This window comes from Lonchura striata, chromosome 10 (assembly GCF_046129695.1).
Source record: "Lonchura striata isolate bLonStr1 chromosome 10, bLonStr1.mat, whole genome shotgun sequence".
NCBI lineage: Eukaryota > Metazoa > Chordata > Aves > Passeriformes > Estrildidae > Lonchura > Lonchura striata.
In genome coordinates this window covers 10,017,266-10,041,165 of record NC_134612.1, presented here as the reverse complement: position 1 = coordinate 10,041,165, position 23,900 = coordinate 10,017,266, and the positions used below count along the sequence as shown (strand labels likewise).

Here is a 23,900-nt window from a genome sequence, read left to right as displayed (position 1 = left end):
GCTCCATTTCAGAGAAGAACTTCACAAAAATGACACAGTTATTTGATTTTCCTTCTGCTGTTTTATATGGAGTAATTTCTGAGAAGGTTTCCCATTGATTTCCAGCACAGATTACTATTGTACACACTGACACGAGGTGACCATGCGGTTCAGGAGGCCTGGATGAAGGTTTTTATATGTAAGCCATGCTGACACCCATGTGCTACCTCAGCATTCAGCTGGTCTGGAGGAAACTGTCTTATCCTGAAAAAAGGATCTGTTTTTTTCTGCCCAAGAAATTTTTTTGTCCTTACATTTCCTTTATATGGCTGACCTCTCAGTCTATGGCTCTACTCAGATCAATGTGTTCATTCTCCTCATATTTCATAAACCTTCTTCCCAACCCTGTACCTGCTTTTTGTATTTAGTGGGCAAACACTGAAAATATTTAGACTTACCAGACAGATTTGGTAAAATAACAATCTCACTTTTCACATTGACAGTGCTGCTTTACCATGAATAACGAGTAATTACAACATCATTCTTCATTACAATTTAAAGAATTTTTAGGTTTTTTAAATTAGGTTTGAAGAATTCCTCCTATTCAATTACATGTTTTCAAGAAGAAAGGAAGGACCTGTACCTCATGCAGTTGTGGTTTAGCAAATTTGTCTCTGAAGCACATCTTTTGCCTGTGTCTGTCTGAAATTTATTTTGTCATGCCTCATTTATACAGCTGTTTTGTCTGTGTTTGTTTTACACTGATTTCTCTATTTTCTGTGTGGATTTCTAGTATCACCACTGGCCGCTGGTTGGGCCACAGCTTGAAAGGAAGAAGATACTTATTGCCAGCATGACCTTAGAATCACCTGGCACACATTGGAGACTTGAGACCAGCTGGCACATTGCTCCACATACTAGCAACATGCTGAAATGGATTCTTCCACTCTCACTGCTGCTTTCTCATTGTCACCTTCAATGCTTATTTTCTTCAGATATTTCAGAATTCAATAGGGCATGGAGAAGAGCTATCCACTTATGCTGGAGCACTTAGACCAATGAAAGCATCTGTATGGGTGAATATTCATCAACTAAATATTAATAGGTTAGTTAACATCCATCTGGCTGAACAGCAAAAATATTTATGCTGCTTGCCGAATGCATTATTCAATTCACTCTCTCCTAGTCAGTCTGTAAACACACCACGAGTCAACACAGCCATAGGCACACAGAAAGGAGCAGACTGGCCTCCTCCATAACCTTGCTTTTGTACACAGTCTGCTGGTTTGCTTTTTTTGGACTTGAGCAGTTACTCTGAAGGTTGATTAGGTTTGTTTTTGTTCTGATTTCACACTGTCTGTGGGCCAGATTTCTGACTGTTTCTTTCAGTAATATAGATATAATAATGGATCTCATTATTATATCTCATCTCTCATCTCCTGGAATTTGCTGGGGTTTCAGAAAGGACAAGAATTGGGTTTTTTTCAGTTGTTTTATTTTGCTGCTAAGTAAAGATTCTGTTTCTGCTGTGACAAGCAGAATCAGACACTTAGCACATAAAAAACTCCAAGACACTGTCTGACTGAATTATTTTCTTTGCTTTAGGAAAGCAGAAAGAAGTGTCATAATTTCCAATTTGGATCTATGAGCAACAGCAAGAGATTACCATTTGCTTGCCAAAGAGACTCCTTTCATCTGGCATCAAAGAAATAAAACCTATCACACACAGATGAAGTATTATTCCTTTATCTCCCTGTAATATATGTTACAGTATTAAGAGAACTATTGTGATTTCCATGGTGATCCTCACCAAAAGGTGCTTCAGACATGGCTCCATCTAGCTTTTGTATCTCAGTGGCAATATTTTTAGACCAAATAAATACTGTATTCTACTGTAATTAGTGGTCTGAGTAACAGCACACCACTTTGAGGGAAAAATAGTCCATAAAAGGTCTGTTCTTTAAGTGCTGCAGAACTCATTGCTCAGTATTCTACAGCATGTTATTTTTCAGCTATGGGCAGCTTATTCACTCTACTGGGTTTATCCAGGTTTTCCTATTTAATGCCAAGAATCTTAAAGGAAAAACTACTGCTAGCAAATATTAGGGATGATTATTAGTGTTTAGAAATTCATGTTTATCTCTTGTGGATGATACTGAGACAGCTCAGTATTAACATCTGAAATTAGTAGTCTTGGACTTCTTGAGAAGTCTGCTTAGTGACAGCAATTCATGGTGTGGAGCCGAGTTCTATCATCCATCCTGACAGGCACATGGGGAAGGCTCTGTAGGCCAGGGGATGCAGGGTATGTGAGCAGCCTTTAGAGATGCCCCTTGAAATCAATGGGCAGAATGAGGTCTGAATTCAGCAGATTCCTGGGGGCAGCCAGAAGTCTGTGAAATCTTATGCACAAAAATGTTCATAAAATTCACTTGGTGTATTTGGAAATTTAGCGTTATTATTTGGCACAGTTTCAAAGGTCACATCTCTCACAGTGACGTGATGCGCTGCAGGTCTCTGGGAGGCAGGTGCAGCGTGGTGCTGGGAGGGCACAGTGGGCCAGTGGGTCTCAGTCCCCTCTTATGGCACCCACAGTGGCCACAGCACTCAGTGGAGTGGGACCACAGCCCCCTGACACCAAACCCACAGACAAAATCAGCTGCAATGGGCCGAGCATCACTGCACTCGGGTTTAAACTCAGCCTTGACAGCACCAGGAGGGTTCCACATGGAAACAGCCAAGCATTTACTTCCAAAAGGCAGCATTAAGGATGAGAACTTTAGGAGGGACTGTGCAACACAGAAATACAGGTTTTCCAAACACAAATAGGATTGCCTTAAAGGTGCGTATTTAATTATGTGTCTAAGCACTCATATAAATGGCTGGCTTTCCAAAATTGCAGGGGCTGCCAGCATGACTAAAGATGTAGAGGCTTGGCTGATTGTGTTTGGGACACAGGGGTTTTATACCAACATGCTATGGCTTTCTATATTCTCCAGAAGTACAACTCTTCATGATTTTCATTTTTGGATCTTAATGGGAAGAGTTCTTTATTCACCCAAGGAAGCCTTCATTCTGCCTATCCTAATCTTAATTCAAAAAAATGCTCTGGCTGTCACTTACGTTGGAGAAGCTTCTTATCCTGTCACAGTCTCTTCTTTGCACATGAAAAGAGAAATATTGCTTATTTGCTACAGCTGCCAAGAAATGCATTTTGAATTAAACAAGGCAATGTGACAGGCTGGGAGCAATCACATGAAAAAAAAAAAAAAAAGAAGAAGAAGAAGAAAAAGAAGAAAAAGAAAGCACGTATACTGGAAAAATACATCACACCAAGTGTCTTCATACTGGCCTAAAAAGAGATGAGTAAGCTGAAATACAACTTGAAATTATGAAACGTTATGGTGCAATAAACTATATAGCATTATGCTATCTAAAAAAAGCACTTAGTACTTTGCTATTAGCAGAAGCCAATTAGTGATAAAATATCACAGCAGCACATCAAACTGAACAGTTTTCACAAGGCGAGCACTGGACCTGTGGAACTCAGTGTTACCAGATATCCACAGGTCAAAAGTTTAGCAAGTCTCAAACCCAACTCAGGTAATGAGCAAAACCATGTCTGAAAAAGAATCCTCTGTTTAGGTTTAGGGGATATTTTGCCCAAAGGGAAAAGCTGTCAGTGGAATATACTTTGTATCATGAAATATGGGTGTTTATTTTCTTTGTAAAGCTTTTGTTGTAGGACTTGGCTGTGTTTGTTTGCTATTTCCTGGCTTCTTTGAAATACAAGTAAGTGTTCTTTACCTTTTTGTAGGATTTTTTTTTGTGTCTGTTTTTCATACACCTAGGCAATATTTTTACTCCAGCCAGAATTGGTGTGATCCCACATCCTGGAGGTCTCACAGCAGGACCATGGGCATTGGTGGGATGCCCTCAGGGTGCAGCTCCCAGTACTGCTCATTTCTTACAGGTGACAGGCACTGCTCAGGAGCAGCCTGTGAGCAGAGAGCATCAATGACCAGTGCAGGCAAGGTCTGGGCCTCTTGAAACCCCAGCATTAAGTTGCCTTCACGTGGAGAATTCTTGTGGGTTTAGGGGCACAGTGATACTGCCTGTGAGGAGAAAATGTAGGGGTTTAAGGCACAGACCTGGCTGGCATGAACTGGCTTTTTTCTGCTATTTCCTTCTTGCACCAATGGAAGCATCTTGTGCCTTGGGCTTTCCCAGCTTTTCCCCATTCCCAAATAGATGAACCTAAAATATTCATTGCTTTTGGAAATCAACAATGATGGCCAGTAATTCCAATGAAGAGTGGGAATTTCCTCCCTTCCTGATCACCTACAATCTCTTCAGTGTAATATTTGTGGCTGGCTGAGTGACAAGCTCGTGGCAGTTCAAAACCAGGACACAACAGTTTCTGAGATTTTAAAGGCAGAGCAGTGCCTGTCTCCAGCAGCAGGTGGCAATGCAAAATGCTTCTTCGTTGCAGTTAGGAAAAAAGCAGCAACATTCCAGAAAATACTCTTCAAGTCTCCTGGAGTGAAGTTATACAGATTCTGTATTACAGACTGTGTTTGGCCATTCATTATAATTGCACTGACTTTCCTAAAAGTCAGCATGTCCCCAAATCACACTGCTTTCCATAAGAAATTATAGGATGCCAAGAAACAGAAAGTGCCCTTGACAAATTCAGTCAAAGAACAATCAGGCACTAGAGACAGTGATAACTGCGTGCAGCTGACAGCTCAGGCTCTTTGAACAAAATGGACAGAAAGTTTAAGATTCTGTTTGGAGATGGCTTATTCTCCCTCTGATCTTACTAGCAGTCTCAGAGCTGGGGAGAACCCACCAAAAATCAGTGTTCTCACTCAGGTAATTGCCCAGGCCACCCCAGCTCCCAGCTCATCTATGCTGGAGCAGAGCTGCCTGATGAGCACACGTGAGAAGTCCATTCACACCTTTTCTCTTTTATAGCAGAGCAATTCTATCCCATTTCTAAAAAGTTATTTCAATATTGCCTTAATAGATGGCTGTACCAGTGTGAACTAGGAGCCAGGTACCAAACTGTGCTGTTTTAAGAACATATCTGCACCAAAAAAAAAAAAAAATATATATATATATATATATTAAAAGTTGCCTTTTTTTCTGTTATCTATAATGTTGCAAAGAGACCAGCAGCAGTGATGACTGTACTGGGGACTACCTAGATTTTATCTGATGTAAATCTAAGTCCTAATTCCTAGTGAAGAATTACTTTATCTCCTTGACTCCAGAAAGCATTTGTATTCATATGAAAGTAATAAATCTCTCTTCTTGCCTTCTGTTACAGTTTTAATTTAATTGCAGAGAATGAGCTGTTATAGTTCATGTACAAGTTCATTGAGGAGAACTGTGTACAGCATTCTCAATGCAGTGCCCACCGAGTAAAGGTAAAACATGTTGCTCAGGCAACAGCAAGAGACACAGGGGAAAAAATATTCAGGGCAGATGAGAGATGGGAGGCAATATTCATCAAATGAAATAGCATAAATCTGCAGGGAAAGAAAAGTCATAATCAGCTCTCAGATTTTAATCATAGAAAGGAGTCAAAATTCAGCCAAGAAAATAAAATTTTTCTTTGACAGTCCTAGCAGTGTAAGACAAAGTCACAGTTAACTAAATCAAGGCATGATTCAACAACTATTACAGTTTGCTGATGCCAAATGGAGATTGAGGCCAACATGTTTTGTCTGCTTTTGGAAATCAATCAACTCTTTAAAATAAAACTGCTGCAGAAATGTTGGACAGCAATGTTATATTTTGCTAAGCACTTACTCTTCAATACTAAATTCTTTGCTACTATGGTCCATAGTGTCATCTTGCAGAGCTGAAAAGATTGGTACACACCTTTGGTCTAGTTATTGGATGTCCCAATACTTTGATGTTGTAGCTTTAAACCCGTCCTTTGACTTGCATTAGCACAGATGAAGGTCTAATGCACTGGGAACAGAGTTTTTAGCAAAAGCTATAAGCTTATCTGGAAAATTCCCACCTTCCAGGAAGCTGTATAAGAACAGACAAGTAAGCAAATGGCAGTAGCACAAAAAGACCTGTGCTAGAGCCATAAGTTTTGCAGAAAAGTCACTTTCACTGCGCCATGAAGGACTGTTTGGGGATCTGTAGCAAGGAAAGCCAGACTACATGATTGCTGCAAATGACATTTCACAACAGCAAAGACTCTTTGACTTATACACTGAGTTTCAGGTGTCATTTTCAGCAATTCAGGGACAATGTGAGTCCCATTATCACACAGGGAAGCAGTGTTCTGGGTGAGGCATGAGCATCTCTGCTCACTCAGCAGTTTAAACACTCCTTGCTGCCACTCACTGCCCAGCAGATCTCTCAGGCAGGAATGATTTCTTGTCTGAGCAGCTCATTCGTGCTCTTATGCTCACTGAACACTGACCATGAAGCGATATGCCACTGTCCTTAAAAGGGATATTTCTCACAGTCCACCTAATAAGCAATGAAGTTACTCTTTTATGAGAGCTGTCAAATCTCAAAAGTACCAATACAGTACTCATGCAAGGGCCATAGATATCTCTTTATAGATGTTTATTCATTTATCAGTTCCATTTGTCTTAGTCAATTTATATACAAGACTACATTATAATGCCCTTTTTTACAGCAATTTACTATTTAATATGTAAATATTTTAATAATAAAATGAGTAGGTGTTTATCTGAGACTCTGGAATCTGTAGTCACTTTTCCAGAAATTTCTGTACAAGCAGAAAGCAAAGGCTGCCTGTGTCCTGTCACCATGCCCCTCAGTAAGACAGCCTTGCATTTGCACAGTGTATTTTTGTTACTTTCTGTGATACCCGAACCTGTGAACTTCTTCCTGAGGTACCATCCTAGGAGTGTCTTTGCCATGGTTTCCCATTTCAGTGTCAGGTGGAATCCTTTACTTCTTTTAAAGTAGATGACTAGCACGTTTACATGCTTCTGTTCTGTGCCACCATCCCAGCTGCTCCAGCACAGAGCACAAGCACAGCACAAGCCTTATTAGCACACCACTCAATTGGCAAGGCCAAATCTAGATTTTTGGAAGTCTAAGGAATCTGGATGCTTCCTACACCTGTGTATCTTTAGAGATTCTTCGTCACACAGGGAGCTTCATTAGATCTTCCCAGTGCTGTACTTGACCTACCTGAGCTGTTGCCTCCAGCCAGCATGGTTGGGCTGACAGAGGATCTCCCCAGCCTGCTGGACACCACAGGGGGGCCTGGAGTTCCATCCCATTCCTGAGCTTTCCCTGGCTCCCTGGAGGAAGCTGTCCCATGATGTCCTCTCTCTTTGTTTTCCAGCTTTGGTAGTGGTTCAGTGCTGTGACTTCTGATCTTCAGCTCATCTAGTGGTTCTACAAAATACACAAGTGCACATTTCATTATAGAGTAACTGCTAAGCATCAACATCATGCAATAATCAAAATACTCTGTACATATCAATCATAAATCCTTTAAGGGCAGTTTATAGCATGGCTTTACTATCTAGGCCAAAACCCTGTAGTTTATGTAGGTTTCAGTACACTTTTTAATTATTCAAAGCACACACCATGAAGCAGATGGATAAAATGTAACATTTCTGTTACAACTTTTATATGCCAGGAAAATAATTTGGAAAATGGTTCCCCACCAAATTGCAGTTTATTAACAATTTATAGAAATACTTGAAATCTTTTCAGCTGTCATTTCATTAGGAGCAAGTTCTTCTTCAGGCACTTTCTAAGGAAGCTCTCTCCTAAGGCAATACTGAGCAAGCAACATATCTGTACTTCCCCTAAACTCTAATAAAAGCACACAATCCACAAAACAAAAGAGCACATATCCATTTTGGGTGTGCCCAGCACCATAACCTAGGGAATGAAATTGCACTTGGTTGGAAAATCCTTGGAGTCAGAAAATTACTTTCTGCTTGCACCACCAAAAGTCAATGAAAAGAGGAGAAATTCAAAACACAGTTGAATGATTTTTTTCAAGTGAAGCTGTGATGTCTGCTTTCTTCATGGCTGGTGATTTTCTGTTATTTTCTCAAGACCCCAATTTCTTTTCTTGCAGGTTGAGCAATGCATGGAGAAATAATTAATTCCTCTTCTTTCCCATCTGTAGCTGTAAAAATTCACATGGAAAACTAGATACAGAAGAAACATTAGATTGCTCTTTAGTTGTAAGAACTAATTACTGTGTTACTCAGTTATTCAAAGCTCCATTTACCTCATTTTGAAAAAAAAATCAGTTTGGAATTTTATATCTCAAACCCAAAGAGATCCTTACATGATACATTCAGTTCTAGTCACACAGATTTATTAATCAACCCCCTGACGTGCCTTAATTTCTGTATGTATCTACAGTCTTGAAACCCACATTTGATAGAGATAACAATCTTCCCTTCAGGACTATATCAAAAACTTTTAGGGGCTTCAAGGGACTTGGGAAGGTTTGAGATGACCAAGCAAAGAGGAGAAGCCAGGAGCCGCTGAGAGGCAGGAGATGCCAGCAGTTCTCCGAGGGGCCCGTGCTGAGTGGCAGGGCAGGATTTACACTCTGAGCTGCCAATTCCTCTCCCAGTCATCCCCATGGCCAGGAACTGGGGCTGTTCAGCCACTCAGATGACAGAGTCCCAGAAAAGGACCACACTGAAATCACTCTGATTTGCCTGCGGCTCAATTCCCCACAGACTGTTCCCTGTGGTGCAGGGGAAGATGCACTGCTAGACATCTGTGATGGATAGAGACCCCACCTACACACAGCAGTGACAAAATCTGACCTTGTTTTGGGTTCTTTGATATTCCAGTCTGCAGATGATCTTAATGAGCAACAACGCAGTCAGCCTGGGTTTTCCTCAATGAAACATCATAGAGGAGACATGTAAAAATATCTAACTGGATATACAGTGCAAGACGTAATCATTAGTGTATTTCCTTAATTACAATTGGTTAATAGCAAAATTTAATGTTGAGGATATCTTACCACAGCCTTCAAGTAGCAGCAGTGCATGAGAAAATGAGTAAACAACCCTGGGCTGGGAGTCATAAATAGGATTCCGTAACATTTTATGTGACAAAGTCCTTCAAACCTCAAACCTCTTCCATGAACTTCTAGGTCACCTACCTATACTTCATTTATGCAAAAAGACACTGCAGTGAAAATCCAAAGTGTTTGTTTATCCCAGCTGGTAACCTCAGTGGGGTACAAGGTTGAGGAGGAGTCTGTATCAGTATAACACGACATCTGCCTTTCAGGGACCATTGCTAGGAGATGTCTGTGACTGCACAGAGAGACCTGCTAATACAAAGAGCTGTGCAAATCAAGGGAGAGCCCAAATTATTACCAGGATTAGAACTGTTTCAGTTGACAGCATGGTGCTATCAAAAATACTGATGTGTTTCTTCACATAACAGATTCTTGCAATTCTTCAATTATATGTGATTTGTTTTCTTCACACCAATAACATTCACTTCTTTAAGAGACTACTTATCTGGGAAAAGGAAAGATAAAAACAAAGTTTCAAAATTCTTTGGAAATGCACACAATCTTCTTTCCCACTAGTACAGGATGGTGTCTAGATTACAGTTTATTCTTCGCATCAAAATGAAGAGAAAGCCAGAAGACTAGAATGTGTTTTTAGAAAGTAAGAACTGGGCCCTCCAAGTGCCCTACCAAATTAATGTATCATTCAATAGAGTTAATTTATGATGTCATCCAGCTGCTTCTGGAAATGCTGTGACTACCTTAGTGAAAACCTTCTCTGTGTGTGCCTCATTGACACTACTTGAACACCTCCCCTTGAAATTTCACACACATGCAGTCAGCCCTTGTCACAGTGGAAATGCTCTGGCTGAGTGTGTAGCTAAGGATTTATCTACTTCAGTTTACTTAACAGAGAAGCATTTGTACTTGTTGCCTGATAAAAAAGATTTGTGCATTCTTAGTTTTTACTGTCAGCTGAATCAAAGCACAGCTTTTGCAACCAGCTGGAAACTATGGAACTATTCAGACTAAATAAAGATTTGGTTTATAGTCTAATTTTTTATAAGGTGTAGAAAATCAGTTTTCAGCTGGCTGTCTAGACTTCGTAAATTTACATTCCACTATCCTTTCTTGGGGATTTTCAGTTCACAGTTTATCTGAAAAGTAATATATCTTAAAAATGAAAAGCAGATTGAAACAGATTATAATGTCATGTAGCCCAACACAGGGTCTGAATCATTATTATTTGGTGATCATTATCAGTAAAAATGATACACAGACAGAAAACAACATGTCATGTAGTTTTCTGTAATATTACTTGCCAGCTCACTTGTAAATACAGAAAAAAAAAAAAAAAAAAAGAAAAAGAAAAAGGAAATTTTTGCCTCACTTTTACTCAAATATTTTGAGGAGAAGTTTAGGACAATTTCAGCTTCTTTAATTAATATATGGGAATCATAGTCAAGCTCAATTAAAATAAATTAAAGTATCACTCTGCTACTTCTTGGTTGACTGAAACAGCACTTCAGTTCCAATGTGCCCAGGACAACTCCAGAATTGCAGAATGCTCCTCTACCAGGTCTCAGCCCATCCCTGGCCCACCTGTTAACTGTGCCAGCCCCTTGGATGTTTTTATCTTGTCAACTACTCCCTGCTGCAAATGTAGCTCCACGGAGCAAGCTAAGTGGCACAAATGATTGTGTCTCACAGAGCACATTCCCTGCCCCAGTTTGGCTCCTGCAGCCTGGCACAAGGCCCTGGCAGAGGGCAGGACATAGCTGTAGTTACCTGTGGGGTGGGGATATTATCATCCACTGAAATGCTAACCAGGACATTTTACACAGAGTAACCCTTTATAAAAGCTACAGCAGGACTTGAGTGGCCACTTTATCCCTATTGATCCCATCCTGAAAACAGCAACTCTTACCATTCAGATATATCTATGTATACAGAACCCTATCTATATATCTTACCAGTCTGTATATCTTTGTATACAGAGCCCAGCTGAAAGGTAACAGTAGCTCCTGACAGCTCTTTTAATTCTTTTTTTATTTGGGAAATGCAGAAACATAGGCTGGATCTAGGTTATCTTATGCTGTTAAATACCTTAATTCGGGGGTGGGAAATATCAAAGTTCAGTATTATGCTGGGAGCTCACTGGTGTCCACCAGAAAATCCTTTTGCAGTCAAGTGCTACTTTTTGAAAAGCTGAAATTATTATGGAAAGCATCTTTATTGTTCAATAATTCTTCCACCAAAATGGTACATAAAATTGTAAATTTCAAGAAATAATTCACTGCTTTAAATATTTATGGACAGAGTTGGTTAAACTGCCATAAAGGCACTCAAGTGTTTCAAGCACTTTCAGCTGTCATAGTATTTCAATATGTAAAGATATGAATTTTTCTTATTTATTTCACCTGAATCTCAGACTTTTCCATTTAAAATATAAGATGGTTAGAATCTCCTATAAAGTATATATTTTACAGATAATTGACATGTACAATCTCCCCTCTAGGAAAGGTCCCCTAATAGCTGTGCACTAGGCAAGGCTGGCACGTGAGCCGTGGTACCAGAAGACTTGAAAATGCTAAAGGAAGTGAGAAACAGAATCAGTTGTAACTTGGACCTAAGAAAAATGAAATTACAGTTGTAAAACATCTTACCCAAACAGCTATCATTCAGATAAGTACAACTGTGTCCAGTCTGACACTCTGTTCTTAAACACAAATTAATTTCAGGTCCAAGTGGCTTCTTAGTGCAATGTTAAGTAATAAAGGGCAGAACCTTTATTACTGCTTGGGGTTTGGGGGAAGAAAGAAAAGCAATTGTCTTAAGGAACTTAAAATGAGGATTGCTCTCTGCCATCTGTCTCAGCTGTGAGGTGAAATGTATAGGCTGAGATCTGGTAGAGGAGCATTCTGCATTTCTGGAGTTGTCCTGAGCACATTGGAACTCAAGTGCTCTTTCAGTCAACCAAGAAGTAGCAGAGTGATTTTTAAATTTATTTTAATTGAGCTTGAATATGATTTCCATTGACATTAATTAAAGAAGCTGAAATTGTTCTAAACTTACATACATTATTAATTTATTTCTTTTTTCCTTTGTTTGTTGCAAACCTAAATAAATAATATATCAATCTGGGCGGAGCTTGCATACCGAGGGAAGAAAATGGCCTAAAATTCAGCAGTCACACACGGGTGCAAACAAAGTTTAGATGTCAGCCTGAACTCCTGATCTCCTCCAGCCCCGACAGATGGGACCTCAGCTGCTCTGGGCACAGGGCTGAGGCAGCAGGAGCACAGAGCAGCCCAGGGCACACCTGGAGGGTGCAGTGCAGGATGAGGCTGCAGCCAGCAGCGTGTGATGGTCAGTGCTGCCTGAGACATGGCCAGGCACAGCTCCACCTCTGCCCCTCCTGCCCAGCCTGTGCCCATCTGACTGAGCCCTTCCACAGGCACTGCGTGTCGAGCAATTGAGCCTTCCAGAGAACCCCAGAGTTTCTTCTGTCTGCACCCTAGGGCTTGTTATTTACCTTTACATTTAAAATTAGAGCTGCCTTTTAATGGATTTCCTGATGTGCAGTGCCTTGTCTGATCTGCACAGTTGTAAATTTATCCCAACCTCTCCTAAAGAAAAATAACCAGGTATTAATACCACGTGCAAGAAACATGGATACTCTTCAGTGTTTCAGCCATTAAAAAAAAAAAAAAGAGCATATTATACTGTCAATGAAACCCATAACCTCATCTTTATTAACTATAGTGTTTGTCTATTCTGACTTCATCCGCTTGCTAATTAAGCAGAAGTTTGCTTTGCATATCAATTTTTAATACCCCTTTTTTACAGTTAAGTGAGAGTTGCAGCAGCCAGATCATTCAATTAAAAGCAACTCTGACCTAGTTCCATGCAAAATCAATAGAGAGCCTGAAATTCTCACAAACCATCTAACATTTAGGGAAGACATGGCTGAACTTCTTGGTGTTCATGGATCACGTTTATGTGAACAGTGTAGGGCTTTTTTTTGTTTTATGTGGTGAAATCCAGTGGAAATCACAACATCATGCTACAGACAGCCAAGGGAGAGGAAGAGGGATTGCCAAGGAAAAATGCATTTAGTTGATTTTCTGTGGCTGTCCCAAGCCTGCTAAGTGTGCAATCCTTCTTAGGAAAACAAGACAGGTAAAGAAAAAGCCACAGTACAACTAACTGAAGACTAATAAAATAAGGGATAGATTTATAGCAAAAGATTTATACCATAGATTTATCAACCAAGGTTTTAGAATAAAAATATTCAATGAAAGTTATGAAAGTTATGATGGTTAAAAAAAACAGAATGGAATTCTTTAAGTTTCAGTAAACTTCAGCTGGTGGCATTAGTCTCTTTAAAGACAAATTTTAAAAAATTCACCATTGTAGGACAACATTATTTGATGCCATAGTAAGAGGAAAAATCCTCTTGTATATTGATTGAAACAAAGGAAAACCTGGTTTTACTATTAAATAAGGAAAGACATTTTTCATCCCTGTATCTGTTCAAAAAATGTGTTGGTATGGCACTTGAGGAAAGGATTTAATGTGGAACATGGTGGTGGTGCTGGGCTGAAAGTTGTGACTCAGAGGTCTGTTCCACCCCTAATTCTATGATTCTATGATTGATCCAAGATGATCATATTTTGGCATATATTACAGAAGTGATGACAATCATCTGTTTCTAACAGGGCCATCATTACTTCTTAATTATTCATTCTGTGCTTGATCTTTTAATTGTGCCTGTTCTTCTGCAAATCATATCACAGCCCCATCATCTGACCAAAGAGGCCACATCTGGAAGATATGCACTGTACAGACATACTACTAAAGCAACTAAAAGCAGTGTCCTGGGACTCTCAACATTACATCAAATGGCAGACTATTAACAAGTTTTCTACTTAATTCAGACTAGTTACAATTACATAATTAAGCAGAACACTTCATTATGTGACATTCACTGCACTTTTCTATTTTTATCATTTTCCTTTCAGACCTTGGAATGCTGGAAATTGGTGATATGCACTTAGAAAACCCTTAACAGAAGCCTGTGTCCTCTGGTACCGTTTTGGGCAAAATCCTAATTACAACAAGTCAAAGGAAATTCTGCTATTGCCTTCAACAGAGCAAGGGTTTTCCTTGTAGCAGTTATTAGCTGTGTTATTAGCCATCCATGCTGATTGATATGAATGTTTGGAATAGCTGATTATGGGGAGCTGCAAACAATTCTCTTACAGTTTGTGCACCCAAATCTGCTGATAATCCAGATTGTGCTTTCAATTAAAAAACTAAATGTGTGCAATACATTTCATCCCATAGGTGGATATGAACAAGGTATTTGACTGTTTGCAGCAGACAGGATTTAAGTAGGAGAAGGAAGAAGAAGCCTGAAAAGTCTGAGTATGGCAGGCTTGTGAAACTTTGGTTTCACTGCTATTAGCCTAGGTTAATTAACAACATGCATTGCAGATAAGCACAGAGTGCCATGCCCACCCTGTACTCTGTAATGGTCAAAGAAAACACTTTTAATGAAACCTGTAATGAAAACATGAATATCAGTCTCTGTAAAGGTGGCCCAACTGTTACCTGGTACTTGATTTGAAGGGATGGTACCTACTTTCACTTCTCAGCCCCATTCATTTCACCTCTCACTCATTTTGTTATTCAGGTTCTTAAAATAAGAACTGGTATAACAGAAGGTTATTCAAGGGTGAATCCTTGATCTTTGAATGAGGACACAGGGGTTTGATGGGTCCTGCACACACCCTAGCACAGTATGGCAAGAAATCATAAGGCAAGAATGAGGCAAAAGAGCTGAAGTATAGAGATATTTCAAGAAAAATGTTTTTGTAGAAAGTTCATGACCTTATGTTTCAAAGCTTCACTTCAAAAACATCAATCTTTCATGGAAGTCCTGACTATACTAAACATGTCAACACTCTTTCCTCAAGTTTTCTGCTGAAAAACAGCCTTTGAACTCTTTCAGGAGTTTGAATGTAAGGTTTTTTCCATTTTATGAACACTTTAATTTCTTCTAAAGAGTATGTTTTTATCCAGATTCAGTAGTAAATGTTAGTCTGAAAATGAAGATATAGTAAAGCATTTGGATTGTGGAAACTGGGGACAAAAATCCTCTCTTTCATATCTGCACATAAAAATATAAATTTCAAAGTTGAAGTGAAAATGAATTATTTCCTGGCTATTTTGTCTATGGTTTAACTAGCTGTATGAAAAAAATTTTTATTAATGCATTTCTATTTATTGGCTTCATTAATGAATTAGAAAATTTATCTTTCATTATTAGAACACACATGCCAATTACACAGCTCTCCTTTTATCCAGTATGTTACCTGTAAAAGAGGATCTTGACACTTCCTGGACAATGACCTCATCTGAATTTTGCTGTCTCTTACAGAGCCAGGCACAAGCACTTCATGCTGCTGTGCAGCCTCTATGCCTAGCTCAAGGTCAGGATCCCAAGAAATTTTTGCTCTGCAAGTAAATGCTTAAGATTTCTCCCTGATACAGGATGAAACCTTTATGTCATTCTGTCTTTCTATGCATTTTAACAGAATTAATTATTTTAGACTCTCCCCACTTTCTAATTAGAGGTTTCATTTTGTGAATTGGTTTTATTCTTGCTAGAAAAGCAACTGTGAAGCCATGCCAGCACAGACTTCTGATATAGAGGAAACAAGAATTGCAGATGGTCTCGTAATAGCTCTGGCTGATGTCTGTGCTTGCAAGGCCTTACAATTATTGCCTTCACAAGTGTGCAGAGCAGCTATTGTGGCTGGCACAAGGCTCTCTGTGTTACAGCACATGCAAACGACATACAAATTACACAAACATTGCTGGAGCAGTAAACTAGCTAGAGATTTCCTGGAAAAGGTAGTTTTTGAGTCATGAATTCAAATTCACACACAAAAATAAAGTAATTGCCATCTTCAGTAAAATTAAACACACAGCTTCTCTCTTTCAGATGAGTAGTTACAAGAACAATGGTTCTCCTTACTCATTCTTCAATGCCAGATAAAGTGCTAATTGCATGTTACTGTTTTAACAATAAAATAATTATTAGGAATGGATAATTCTATTCAAAGGAGTGAAAGGAACGTGAACCTTCATATCAAATTGAATGTAAAGGAACCTGATTTTTATAATATGCATTATTATCCTCACAATTATTTCCTTAGTGTTCCTGTACTTTTCACCTTATCTATACCTAGCATGTTTGTACACCCCAGCAATTTCATAGTTTGATATTTGAATCATTTACATATATAACCTAAATAAAACAATTTCTAATACTTAGATTTTTCATATTACTGATAGAGTCTTGGAAAGTGAGAGAAAATTTCAGGGGAAGAACATCTACCTCTCCTCCATTAAGAGCCCAAGACTCTTTATTAGAATATTATCTCTTCTCCCAGGGAACCAATGAAAGCAAATGAGGAAATGGCCTCAAACTGGACCAGGGGAAGTCCAGGTCAGACATCAGGAAGAACTTTTTCACTGAGAGAGCTGTCAAGCATTGGAACAGACTGCCCAGAGAAGTGATGGAATCACCATCCCTGTAAGGGTTCAGGAAATGAACAGTCTGTGGTTTGTTTAGCAAGGTGGTGTTTGGTCAAAGTTGGCCAAACCCATCTTGAAGGTCTTTTCCAACCACAGTGACTCTATGGGTAGATTAGATATTACACGACAAAAATGTGCAGCATATCAGGTGTTCATTCGCTATTCAGTGTTTATATTATTCACTGCAACATTCTAGAAGCCAAAGTACAGAGTGGTTTTGCAAGGAACAGCAGCCTAGGACAAAGAGAGGACCCTCTTGCCACAATTTGTAATGGGATCTCCTTCAGGGATCTTTGGATTGGGTCTTTAAGGATGGGGTTTAAAAAATGAACTTGCTCAGGCAGAAATCAAACCAGTTGTCCCAAAAAAAGTGTGCCCTTTTAAAATGGATATATAAACCACTCAGCCCAAGATATTGAGTATTTGTTACACAGATCAGTAAGGTAAAACCATGTTAAGAAATAAAAAGAGAAGGAATAGGAGTCAGAGATATCAGATTTCAGAAGTGAGCGAATAAACCATGTTCCTCCCTTTACTCCCCACGAAGTTCCCACCACCTTCTCTTAAATCACAGAGGTTCTACAGTTGTGTTGCTGTAAGAACATATAAGGTGTTTAATTAAACCTTTTCCTTTGTAAAGATGCAATAACAGCAGCTCAAGAAATCATTGAATCAGTTTTCAGATCATAATCTGGTGTGCAAAAGTATTTAACAGTGACCTCAAGCAGCTTTTTTAGCTATGATGTAGATATTCCAGTTAATGAAGAAAAAAAATGCAAGTTTTGTTTGCAAAACTATTTTTTTCTCTTGTGATTAATTCTGAGGAAACTATTATTATCTGCTCTGTTTGAAACTTGTGCAGTATTTCACCATCCTAAAGTTCACAGTCCTTGGTTTGGTGGTGGTGGTGTGGTCTGGGTGGTTTTGATTACTTCTCCTAAACAACACAGGGATCTCCTTCCCTGTGATTTGGTTTAAGGGACTTAAATACTATCTCTATACACTTGCCCATGGAAAATGTCAAATGGGGTTCATATAAAGCACAGTTTATAAGCAATGTGCTTTACAATAAACACAGACCTTCCTACTAATAATCTCTAGTTTTACTTTTAGGATTTAACAAACAAAAATGCACTTGAATCCTAATGCAAAGAAAATCTGACTCTTAATTCAGAAAAAGATTCATTTCCAGGTGCAATGCTTGGTTATAAAGAGAAGCTGTGAAATGGCTGGCAGCTCGTGCTCTCAGGCCACTGGCACTGCCAGCCCAGTCATCTTCACCCGATGTGTCTGTGCCAACTTCCTGAGCAGAGGAAATGTAAATAACCCTGCACCCTTCTATTAAACCAAAGCACTTCCATTGCTATCCCCCCTCTTTTTCTTCCTTAGTTCTTTCACAATAGGACCTGATACCCTACCCTGACACCACATCCCCTGAAAAAACCACAGTGAGAAATTTTAAGAAACTGTGTTTAGTAGTTTTGTTGAAGCCAATATATGCTTATGGAAAACATCACCAGATGAAGCATTTCTTGCCATTAAGATTGAGCACCCATAAGTTGGTCATAAATTGTGTGGTCCTGCTTGAAACAGAAAGGCAATAAACTCTCCAATTCAACATCCTGCTGTATCACTGCACCATTTTGAATACAAGCTGTTCTAGTCACAAAGGACACATTTATTTTCTTGAAGCCAGAGACACAGATGGTATAAACTGGAGTACCTCTCCCGATTTCAAATAAAAAGCCGTGATTTATAAGTGCTGAGGATTTGGTCTAAAGGTCAAGATATTTCTCTGGCTTAGAAAGCTCTGTTGAGGGGAGTGGGGAAAATCAATGGCACTTAAAACTGAGAACCTATTATCATTATCCACATCATTAATTGCAGCACATGTTCCTTTGCTTATTTACAATATCGTGATCTGGGTGCCAAAGGGTGAGTTTAAGGCATTTTTCACCCTCTATTTTTGACAACTTTCAGACATCTCACATCTTACTGTACATTAAACCTAAAAAGAATGTCTCTTTTTCATTTCTTTACCTGAAACCATCTTTTTCTTGAAATATAACAGAATAACTTTATCTCTTTTTCACCCCTTACAAATTTATTTATTCTTCAGAAAAATAAATTTTATCAAGCAGTCAAGTAATATAAACAGAAGGAATAAATAAATCTGTATACATCAATCAGAGACAGCAGCTGTTTCCAGAAAAAACTGAGCAATTATTTATGAAATTATGTCTTCTTGAATGCTTCTGCATACCCTCAGAATCCCAGGAGGGCCTGATTTCCTGATGAGCCTGAATTGCTGAATTAGAGGATGAGACAATGCCATGGTACCAATTAGCAAAAGTATTGCATATTGTCTCAAAATGCTTGTTTTCTCTTTTAATAACTGCATATAACAAAGACATTCCTTCATCCTAAGCATGGATGAACATCCCACCATCAATGACTTGAATGACTAAATGCCCTTAAAATGGCCATACTCACTTTTGTGTGAGAGCAGCAAGACAGTAAATACACAGCATGTATTTCAATCAAGAAACCTGTGTCCATGGATTTATCTATTGGAAACAAGTTCTTAAACCTGGCATTACCCATGGTGCTAAGAAAGAATGGAATTACTGTCCTGCAATGCAAAATGGGGCAGTGATAGTGGAGCTGTGGCATGGAATTATCATGCTGGGGTGTGCAAGGTGCCACAGGGCTGCTGTGGGTGCTTCCACCCATTTCCTCTTTGCACCTTTGCTTTGCAGCTCACTGCTTCCCCTTTAGACTACACAAGCCCAGGTGAAATGTTTTCCTGCCTTTTGTGGGCTTAGCTGAAAGACCTTACTGACACATTATGATTTTCCTTTCCACTTATTCCCTGTAATTGCTAATTGGGGAACAAATGTCACCTTCAACAAGAGTCTCCAGCTAGCTGATCAAGCCCAAAATACTCCAGTGCTAGAGATCTCAGGACTTCTGCGTAAGGACAGCAGGCATGGCTGAAGCATCACTCAAAACCACTGAACTGCAAAGTTAATCTTGTTTTTCCCCAGAAATCTGGTTCCTGAAGGATGCTGGCCATATCTGGTCATCCCCATGTGCACTCTTCAGGCATTTTCAGTGCTGTCCCACAACACAGCACAGCCTCCAACAGATCTGTCCCTTAGGGGAGGACAGAACAGCCCAGGTGACCTCGACAGATATGACCTTTGTGGGTGCAGGTGTCCACAGGTCTTGCCCTATATATATGCACCCACAAAGAGCACCTGCAGAAAGTAGTTCTGATGCTGCAACTCCTTGGCTTGCTGATATCTTTGTAGGTTGGAATAGATGTAGCAACATAGCCCTCTTGGGGTTTGACTAAATGGAATTAACTGTGGTAAGATCATATCCTTGCAGGGGTGAACAAGTGTCATTCTCTTCAAAGCTGGTGTTCTCTTCACCTTTTCCTTGGCACTTTTTCCTGCTCCCATTAAAGTTTGCTTTCAGACCTACTTTCAGGATTGTCAAATGAGATGTGACTGTTTTGATCATCTCATTTAATCCCACACACATCATGGCTCATCAGATTACAAAATCTTACTATTAAGAAAATGGATGCTTCTTCAGTGATGGAGAAATCAGTACACCTCTGGTTCAAAGGTTCAGAAATAACTGAAAATATGTAGCTGTTTCATTAGACTGAATATAACCTTCATATTGCATAGAATCAATTGCTACAATGCAGAAAAAGGAACAGAGAATTAGGCTGACATCCCTTTGGATAAAAGTGTGGAAAAAATATTAACCTAGACGCTAGAAATGAGGTAGGCATTCAAATTTTAGTCTCTAATGCTGACTCAGTTGTGCAGTAGTTGAGCAACAGATGTAATGAAGTATCTATAATGGTTTTCTGGCCAGCCTCGTCTTGCAGGCAAGCTTTTCCTCTGTGGGACAACAGAGGCTGAGCAGGTATACAAATGAGAAAGTATGCACACACAATGATGTCCCAGTATCACCCTCCTTAGGCCAATATTTCTCATCCTAACTCTGACAGAAATACATCAACTGAAATCCTGCCCTGTGCCCCTCATTCTGGACTTGATGCATAGAGACAGAGGTTAAATAGGCCCACATGGGGTGAATTTTCACTTGATGTATTTCCCAAACTCTGTTCTCCATCACACTGTTCTATCTAACACAGAACCCAAAGCTTACTGAGAAACACAGAATGACCTGGATTAGAGGGGACCTTGAAGATCATCTAGTTTCAACCTCCCTGCCACAGGCAGGGATGCCATTTACTAGATCACGTTGCTCAGGGCCCCATCCAATCTGGCCTTGGAGTGCCAGGGATGAGACATCCAATACTTCTCTGGGATTTCTAGCTTCTTGGAAAGCAGCAGCATAAAAAAACAGGAAAAAAAATTCCTACTCTAAGTCTCAGCTGCCAGCAGTCAGCCTAAACTTTTTTTCAACAACTGAGCTACTTCAGCATCCCTCCTCTCCTCACACTATTTGATATGTTTAGATTCTTGATTCAGTACCAGCCAGGAAAAGGAAATGTCAATAATTATCCCAATTTTCAATCGCTATAACTGATTTTTCAAAGTAGCGCATTCATGAATTTCCTCCCTTTATGTGACTAGAAGCTGAAGAGTGAAACTCCACGTAGGCAAACACCAAAGCAGCTCTGAAGCCCTGCAGAGCAGCTTAGGGAAACAAAACCTGAGCTGCATCACTGGTTCTGATCTCACACCCCACTCTCTTGTGCAGTTCATTGGGGTGAAAGTTTGCAGTAATGGCTCAAAACTGGCACAAAGCTCCCAGGAAACTGCGAGGAAACAGAAGCCATAACAAATGGGAACAATCAACATACAGAAAGAAAGGCTAGTCCTGACAAGGATTTACAGGACCATCTCACAAAGAAAGCCTTGGAGCCACACAGAGCCTGAAAGCAGAGCAGTGTGGATGCACTGCAGCCTCTGCCCTGCTCTGTAGGATGTGGGGATGCCTTCAGGCACAGGATTCCAGTGCTAGTTCCTCATGGAGCACAGTGTATTTCTATGGTGCAGAAATGACAGAAGCAGCAAATATTGCTCCAGAAACGCTTCAGACCATTCCCTTCCTCTCCTTCTATAAATCCCTCTTTACTGAAGCACATGGGAACACAAACACTCAGGAGTCACAGTGACAACAAAGGGACTATGTGGCTCCACATAGCTGGATCAAGTGCTGTCCTTCAACACCTGCCTGCTGCTGCAGGAAAGGGCACAGTGCAGCAGCCCAAGGACACTTTGCAGTGCTGGTACCCTTTAAATAGTTTACCTCTAACCTCTGAGGACTGACATTGTATTGCACAGGGGTCTGCCAAGGGTTAAGGCACACTGCCATGGGATCCCACATAAACACAGAAAGGATTAAGGAACAGTCAGTGACAATTTGTAATATTTATCTTTTTCACTCTTTGACATTCTTCATGTTCTACACCTTTCTTCAGTTTTCTGTAGGGTTGTCTCCATCTTTTTCTATTTTTTTTGCATAATATTCTACCAATGTTTTTTTTTTTTTCATTTCTGATTTGGCCTTATTTACTTTTCCTGGTTATTTTCTCCCCACTTTCATAAATAGTTTGTAATACATATTTAAAATGTTAAAAGCATACAAAAGGATTTTTAGAAAACAGGACAATAAGGATCAAGGTTTCTTTAACATATGAGATGAGTAGCCCAGCCTCCTCTGTCTATCACCATGTAAATCATGACATGTAAATGTGTCAGTCTGGTCAAATGCCATGTTCAAATCTCCCAGTTTAGATTCCTTATGGTGGATCATTTCAATGTAGAGTTGAAATACATAAAATTCCAGAGTTTTATGTGTTTTCTATAAATCTTAGAATGTCTTCTACCTCTGCAATATCTGAACACAAACCTGATTCTTGCTCAGGGCAGTAATCCCACAGGATTAAGTGATACTGTAAATACCAGAAAAATTACAATCGGATTAGATGGGCAGTCTGTTCATTTACTCAACACAGCTGTACACCAGAGCCTTTTCACCACTGGTGTCTATAACATGAATGTGTTTTTCTTAAATAAATGAACACAATTTCAATTTCATATCTCTCTTGTTCTTATCATTTGTGGCCAATAAGGAACAGATTTCTACTTGCTAAGGAGCAAAGAGAGTGTTCCTTGAGTGGCCAACAAGGCTGCTCTTGGTACAGATCTGCAGGACAAGATTTAGTTTAAGTTTATCAGTAAGAAGTCCTTTGGAAGTTTTGCATTCAATTTCAGTCAAGTAGAACATAGCTAACATATTCTGAAGATAGATATGAGACAGCAGCACAGATGCTGAAATTTCCCAGGATTTGCAATATTCATGGCAGGAATTTCTCCAGGTTCCAAACTTGCTTACACTGGTGAGAGTACAAACCTCACACGGTAGAACAAGTGTAGCATGGGATTTACAGGGGATTTCTGTTCACTTATGAATAAGAAGCGAATTTAATAATGCTTGGTATTACCTGCCAAAATCTCCATAGCATTTCACTGTAATTATTTATAAATGTCACATCACATCCCTCATAATTGTTCCAAATTACAAGAATCATTTTACCTTTTAGATACAAACTTGCTTCAATCCAGCACACAAATCCGGTGTTACTGTAGTTTTACTACTGCAATCAATTAATGAAACCCTACTGAATCATGGAGCTAAGACTTTCATAAAACAGGATTAATGACTACAAGCCATGAAAATACTAAAGGCAGATTAAGCAAACTGCTGCACCAAGTACTATCTTCAGTATCTTGCTAACTGTACTCTCACCTTCACCTTCTGATTGCAGAGTCACTATTCCTGATGTGCACAGAGATAAATAATAACACTGAGGCTGGAGAATTGGAATCAATGAGTCAGAAGGGATGAGTTGTAGACCAGCCTAACCCATTGCCCATTCTTACACTCAGCTGCAGAGGTGCAAGGCAGATGACTCTGCCCGTGGAAACCCAGAGGGGGTGTCCTGCTGAGCACCCTGAGCATGCCCCAAAGTGCTGTGACCACACTGCAATGAGTGACATAACAGAATGGCACAAACAAAACCAGAAACACAGTGTGGAATTCACTTCCCTTCTGCAGTGATACAGTAGCCTGGAAACCAGAACTCTCTTTTATCAGGTGCAGTTTATCATATATAGAGCTGTCAATGGCTATACTATAGTACCTACGCAAACATGAGATCAGCTGCTCTCCAAATAAAGCTTTTTAATTAAACAGGTGTCAACAATTCAAAGTCATAAACAGATTTTACTGATGTGGAGGAGAA

General features: G+C 39.6%; 1 protein-coding gene across 5 annotated transcripts in view; it reads right to left on the bottom strand.

Moving 5' to 3' along the window:
- Positions 1-23,900, bottom strand: part of NYAP2 (neuronal tyrosine-phosphorylated phosphoinositide-3-kinase adaptor 2) — a 137,066-nt gene that overhangs the window by 28,882 nt on the left and 84,284 nt on the right. For all 5 annotated transcript variants that reach the window (XM_021553646.2, XM_021553644.2, XM_021553645.2 and 2 more), the window contains one exon: positions 7,174-7,383. In XM_021553646.2, coding sequence (XP_021409321.1) covers positions 7,174-7,383 — 210 coding nt within the window. The remainder of the gene's footprint in view (positions 1-7,173; positions 7,384-23,900) is intronic.